This window comes from Cajanus cajan, chromosome 5 (assembly GCF_000230855.2).
Source record: "Cajanus cajan strain Asha chromosome 5, NIPB_CcT2T_4, whole genome shotgun sequence".
NCBI lineage: Eukaryota > Viridiplantae > Streptophyta > Magnoliopsida > Fabales > Fabaceae > Cajanus > Cajanus cajan.
Window position 1 is genome coordinate 60,530,838 of NC_138521.1, and position 7,205 is coordinate 60,538,042.

Consider the following 7,205-nt stretch of genomic DNA (forward strand, 5'->3'; position numbering starts at 1 on the left):
TTTAACCCTAATTCTTTTGGTGATAAATTATAGGTTGTTTAAGAAAAATATCAGTTCCTTGGTGAAGATTGTTAAGTAATTCATATTAAGATCGGAGGTCTAAAATGTTGACTAATAAAACTTATCTTATTCTTAGCAATAAGTGTTATTGATTTTATTCTCTAGATCATAGTTTCAAAAGGATTTTCCAACCTCAATTAAATATACGAGATCGTGCAATGAGTAATCGAGCCAAAACAAACATTAAGAGTAAAAGAAAATAATTAATTGAATAAAACATTTATTGAATAAGAACAAGAAAAATTATATGAAGTAAAATCTGTTACGTCAATCCCCAATAAAATTCCCTTTATTTTCTCAAATTTCTTTAAAATATATAACATGTGGAGTGTTTTTCTATTCTTTTCAAACCATATTTTTATAAGATTTTAAATGAACTTTTTTTTTTTTAATTAGGCTCATAATGCCCACTTGTTTAGAGCACTTAGATGTTTTTTTTTTTCAATTGTCCAACTGAGTTTTAATGAATTATTTGTTTCAACTTTCAAGCGTATCTATTGAGTTGGTTAACTTGGAACACCCAAATTACTGATATTAAATGCATATAATGTTTAACTTCTTTGACATTAACTCCTTTTTTTTTTTATATCTCAAAATTAACAATTTTTTTTATAAAAAAAATACCTAAATTTAAAAGAACTCTATTAATTAATGGGATAAAATTAGAATATTAATTTTTGACAAAAATAAATTTCTAAAACATAAGATATACCATATAATTACCTAAATTAAATAAAAAATATTGATATATTTGAGAATTAAGCGATGAAGATACAAAGGGTGATTTTGTAATTCACTGGCCCATTTTTTCACCCATAATCAAGCTGGAGTTTTTATTTTTCCTCAATCAGCATCGAGTTTGTGATTGCATTCCAAAACCCAATTCTCTGGTCTATAATGGCGAAATCGGCGTCGAGTTCTGTGATGCAGACCCTGAAGCGCTTCATCAAGAAGCCATGGGAGATCACAGGCCCGTGCGCGGACCCCGAGTACAAATCGGCATTGCCGTTGGCGGTGGAGTACCGCGTGTTCTGCCCGGCCACCACCAAGGAGAAGCCCATCATCCCCTCCTCCCTCCCCGAAACCGTCTACGACATCAAGTACTTCACGCGCGACCAGCGCCGCAACCGCCCTCCCATCCGCCGCACCATTCTCAAGAAATCCGACATCGAGAAACTCGCCAAGGAGCAGACCTTCGCCGTCTCCGATTTTCCCCCCGTTTATCTCAACTCCACCGTCGAGGAGGACATCAATGCTCGCGGCGGCGGCTACGAGAACTGACAGGTCGCCTTTCCCCCCTGTTAATTAGGGATTTTTCACTTTGTTGCGTTTCGATTTGCGAGATTACGCTTGGATTAATCGGTTATCGTCTTATGGAGTTATTTGACTTAATTTCGACTTATTTTTTTCTTCTTAGATTTTGATATTTTGTTATGAAATGCACAGATAAAATAAGGGGTTTAGTTAGGTAGTTCGCAATACGTGTAAAGCTTTGTTGAATCTTTTTGACGCGGATCGAGAATTTGATTGTGCTTATGCTAGTCGTTCACCCTTAAGTAGCATGTTTTGTTGGCAACAGACCGTGGTTAGGAATATACGTTAGAAGATGGGTGTATTTGGAGAAGAAATTTCTGTTACATGAACTTGTCATGTAGCAAAATCTTTGTTATCCAACTTCTCCTCATTTTGCTTTCTTGCTACTTGCCTCAAATGGCATTAATGTTGATGAAGGAGACGACAAAGGAAGGCACATCCTTCCCCTCTTTTCCTTCTAGTGCTGGGACGAAGTCGTCTTCTGTTTCATCTCTTCTTCCTTGCTTCATCAGGTGACCATTAGAAAACCAATACATGGTCTTAAATGAGAATCCGTGTACTGCTAAATCACCGGATCACCTGATTCTGCTTATGACAATGTGGAAGTAGGTACTATGTTCAGGTTCAAGCTTTCATTCCTTGCTCGGTAGAGGCAGAATCACCCAAAGAGACAAGTGGCCTAGCCACTATTAGTCAGAACTTGTTAGTTAAAGGTATTGTAGATTTGTAGTTGGTTAGAACCTAGCACTTTAACTGTAGCAACGAGGTAGAATATAAATATAGAGGAAGCGAATGTAAGTCTGTTCAGTCAGTTGGTCAGTTAGTTTTGGTTGGGAGAGATCAGGCTCTTAATTTCCTGGAGACTTCTATTTTAACCCATTATTTCTCTTCTTCACTTTGAGTTCCTTTGATTTAGAGAGGGAGGAGGATGTTGTATTAAATTCCCTTTAAGTTAATCTCTATGTTCTGAACCAGTATCCGTCAAGACAAGAGCTCCTGATCTGGGAGATGTGGGTAGTGAATTTCTAGGCTTATTACAAGTTACAACAGTTGGTGGAGAGGAGGCTTATTGGTGGTTGATTAACATTGAGCAGTATTTTGAGGCCATTGGAGCACCTTGTGAGGGCTGTGAGAGGTGTTTCTCTCAACTGTTGGCTTTGGTGAAAATGGTGCAACCAGTAAATTTGGGGACCTTTGTGTAGGCAGTTTTCAAGTGGTTCTATCCTGATGATCCTGTGGATATATTGCTATCTGTTTGAAATGAGGAGGATGTCTAGCAGGAAGTGAATAGGAGGTAGAACCATGGAAGAAAAGTAATTGTTCTCATAAGAAGGAGGTATACCTGTTTCCTTGGCTAAAACGCCTAATAGTATGCACCATCCAGCAGGTCACACTTCATTTAATGATATATGAGGTCACAGACTTCAAGCATGAACCATGGAAGGGCAATTGAAGGAGATTTATACTTCTGCAATGATCAATCCTGTGTTTCCTGACCCTGTTTCTGTTAGTGATGCAAAAGAGATTTTCAGTGAATTGGGAGCCATATCATTAAGTTTCAAGCAATATGATCCAAAAATTTGGTTGTTCATGATCTGTCCCTTTCACCTCAACAAGGTGTTAGCAATGGGCCTCAATTAGGAACATATATGTTGTTATAACTTGGAAGAAATAAGAATGGCCAAAGAGTAAAGTTGGGCAGCCTATGGTCATGAGAGTAGGATTCCTTTTGGCTCATGGATTATGGAACATATGGATATATATGTGGAAGTGGTTGATGCTCTGATTAGAAGGATGATATATGTGCTTCCAAGAGACCAAGTGGATTGGAGAAAATGTTAAGGGATTAGGCACTTCAGAACTTATAACTTCTGCATACTGTTGAAGATGGAGCTAAAAGACAGATGATAGCATAGCATTTCTAAAATTTGTCATTGGACAACAACTATTCGATTGTAGGTGTATAGGCTCCCAAAATAGGCCTAGAGGAACAACAAAAATCAAATTTTGGGGAGATTGGATGGGTTAGTTCAAGAAATTCAGTAGGATAATTGTATATTTTTTGGGAGGGGATTTGAATGGTCATGTTGGAAGAGATATGGGAGATATATGGTGTTATGCACTAAATGAGAAGGTCCTTTGCGTGCAGTCTGACCATGACATAAGGCATGTTGCATCATGTTTTTGTGGAGTAGTGATAGCAGCTTGAATTGTGGCTGTCAGTCTGTCACAGCTACCATGGTTAACATTCAATTGAATTCTTGGTTTGCTCTCCTTTTGTTCAACATTTTGAGGTGGTTTATGAAATTTCATTATTTTCTCCCATAAGAATGAAAATAGGGTTTGAAGCGCCTTTCATTCTTCGAAGAATGATGTACTAGGTTGTTCAGTTCTTATGCACTGCACCTTCCATCATTGGCCAGCATTGCCTGTTCCAGTGATAGCCTTGCTTTTCCAGCAGCTCAATGTTTTCTGGCAGCTCTTTTACTTCTGTTGAATCCGTGCCTTCTTTGTGACTCATTTCATAGTTCATACTTGCAATATGCCCTTGCTGCAACTTCTTTTATTCTTCAGCAATTCTGTCCTGTGTTTCTTTTTACTGTCTCTGTTCATTTTCTTTGGTTCAGCCAAGGCATCATCATCTCAGTCACATCCAGCCCAGAAGATCACCTGTTTCTCTGATTTAGTCTCTTTTTATTTTCTTGTTCAACTTGTTAAGTATGCCTTATATCGATTCTTATTGTATATAGATTATTAAGAACGATTTTTTTTTTTTGGTGGTATAAATCACCTCTTTCCCCCCTATTATCTTCAGTGTAGTATTCATACTACTATCCACTATCCCACTATAATGTTTTTGGATTGGTAGCTCTGTTCTGTAATCCAGATCAATAACTGGTTTAAACACAAAAGGAAGAAAGAAAACTATAGTGCGTTAATTGTAGTAATACACCTGCTATCATATTAGAAAGAAAACAACTCCTATTTTTGGGTACCTATTTTTGGGTACTGGTTGCGTTTCTGCTTTCTTGTGACGTCATTCTTGTTAGTATTGTTTTCTTTTAGTATGGAAAGAAAGTAAAAGAAATCATTCTTACAGTGCTTGGATTCTGCTACTCGAACTTGTAACTATAGTGCAGTAATAGTATTATAGTGGTTAGTATATGCCCTGCTATCATAATTGTGTTTAAAACTATCTTTGATCGCTTGTCTTTGCTTGTCACCAGGTTTGTGCTATCGTGGGATGACATTGGCCCAGTCAACTTTCTGTTTTTTGTCGATGGAAAGGTCTGAATAGTCTTTGGCACAGACCTGTAATGACCGTCCATTTTAAAGAGGTGTGTAAACATTTTATATCAATAAAGTGTAGCTGTGGCTGGAGTTAAGTTTAACTTTGTTTACTTGTTTGTGAATGTGGGATCAAAAAGTAAATTGATTCAATGACTTGATAATGGCTAAATTGAATACTTCCCCTCCCTAATATTTCCCTGTTCATTTTGATCATGAGTGAAGCTTTTGAATATCATTTAAATATTTTTTTAGGTCAACTAGACGACCATGCTGCATCCACATCATGGAAATGAAATCCATATTTTGCTTAAAGCTCTATTCTTGTTGACTATAAAATCGTGCCTTTCACTAAGCCTTATTGGTCTGACAATTTTGGTTTATAATATGGTATCTAAGTCTGTTGCCTCTATTCATCAAAATATGTTAAATTTAAGATGGGCTGTTGTGTATGAGATGTCAGACATAAAACTATTCACGAGTCTTTGACAAAGAGCTTTATTCTTTTGGAAACGTTGTTTGTTGATATCGTGTCTTGGTCATGGTGACGAGGTGACATAGACATTTGCCCAATTAGTCACTGTTCTTGATTCAGCTCTACTCTCAAAAGCTTGAAATGTCTTTTTATTTTTTATTTTATTTTTATTTTTAAATTATTGAAGTTGAGTGCTTAGATACTAGCCTTTAAAATTACTGGATGAAGAAGCTGATTATGAAGCATTTGTTAGGAAGAATGTTGGAAAATTAATCGGGATTTACTGTTTTTGTTGGGAAAATTGAGACATTTAGCTGGTGATATTTGTTTCTTTATTTTCGGAGCTGTAAGCCAAATTAACCCAAATATTAATAACCATTATTATTATTATTATTATTATTATTATTATTATTATCAACAACAACAACCCAGAAGTGAGATTTCCAGTCGGATTGACTAGGCTGGTCCAGGTTAATTCAATTAACAGGTATCAGAGTGATGGTCATAAGCCTCCTTTGCTGGGCATCATTTGCTTTTGGACTATGAAATAACATAACCAAGTTTTGAAATTAATGTAGTAGTAATGCCTATGGATCCAATAGATATTAGTTTATATATAAAATGATGATAGTAACACACGTTAGGTACAAAGGAAAAAAAATAGTGTGAACAAATCCGAAAGAAAAATAGGGAACAAGTTTTGATTTTTACAAAACTCCAACAACTTTATTATAGTCTGCCTTTCTTTATTCTGCTCTCTCCTTCCTAAAAAACAAAAAACAAAAATGAAAGATACTTGGATTTCATTTAAAAATTTTTTGAGCGAACGGAGTTTTTCCAGACATCAAAGCCTTAAATTACTTTTCTAAATATTAATGTATAATCACGTTAGTTTATCTATTTATTTTTAATTTTCAACTTATATTTTTAAAGATACAATGTAACTCCCAAATACTAACGCGTGTATTAAGTGGCATGTAAAGTTTTAAATTTGGATTTTGTGAATCGAAAAAGAAACTGAATTTTATCTACTTTATTTGACTCAATTAGAATCAACTGTAACTTTAAAACATCAAGTTTTAAGAATAAAGAATAATATATTTTCAAGGGATTTGGTTGAGGCTTGAGAGCTTACAAAAATGTAATATATTTTCATTATTGTATTTTTACAATTTATTGTTTGGAAAAGTTCTATTACCATTCCGCCACAATCTAAATCGATGGAATGAAAGTGGTATATCTCTGTCAATGACACAACATCCCAATTCCCAAATAATGATCAACCTGTTTTTCAAGCCCACATTTTTTATACCTTGTAGTTGAAGAAAATATTATAGTAATATGAGGGAGGGAACGATTGAAAGGTTTAGCAAAAAGAATTAAACAGAAGAATCAGCATGATCTTCCAAAATTTTACGATAATATGTCGTAATCTTTTTCCCTCGAAGAGATGCTAGGATGCGGAATAATTTAGATGGGGTGTCGAACCTGAATTCTGAGCAACTCTACTTGTTGAACAACTACTCTGTATACCAACTTACAAACTACCTAACTAATGATGTATTGCTTTTTTCAGACTCAATGCTGTTCAACATTTTTGTAAGGTCTCAAGCTTCAACTTAATCCCTAAATATACAGAAGCCTGTCAGCAAAATATTGGATACTCAAATAATATGATCTTCTTTTTAAATTTTTTTTTATATTATCATTGGCACACTCGTAGACTGTAGTTTATTAACTTTTTGAAGGAGTATACATACAACTTGCCAAAAGATAGAAAGATTAGAAAGAGAGGTTTCCAAATTAAATATTAATGACACATTTCTTTGGATGCATATGATAACAACAAAGCATCATTGTCAGTCAAATAATTATATGTATACGATGTCAGCTGATGTTAATTATGTCTTGTCCCTATCCAACCATAATTGTTCACGTAGAACAGCTCTTACAGTCTTACTACATAATGAGATATTAACTAGAACACTTACCCATGATCTCAGGTCCATTTCATATAATGTAGAAATCACTTTTTTTTAAACCAAGAAAAAAAAAAAAAGAATCCGCT

The 7,205-nt window shown here is 35.1% G+C and overlaps 1 protein-coding gene across 1 annotated transcript; it reads left to right on the forward strand.

Moving 5' to 3' along the window:
- Positions 1-886: 886 nt before the first annotated feature.
- Positions 887-4,873, forward strand: LOC109807505 (furry). Its single transcript, XM_020370040.3, has 2 exons — positions 887-1,344; positions 4,602-4,873. The coding sequence occupies exon 1, from the start codon at positions 958-960 to the stop codon at positions 1,339-1,341; it is 384 nt and encodes a 127-aa protein (XP_020225629.1). The 5' UTR covers positions 887-957; the 3' UTR covers positions 1,342-1,344; positions 4,602-4,873.
- The last annotated feature ends 2,332 nt before the right edge of the window (positions 4,874-7,205 follow it).

Excerpts from the sequence above, each read along its gene's own strand:
- LOC109807505 (XM_020370040.3), top strand. The coding sequence starts at position 958 with ATGGCGAAATCGGCGTCGAGTTCTGTGATGCAGACCCTGAAGCGCTTC.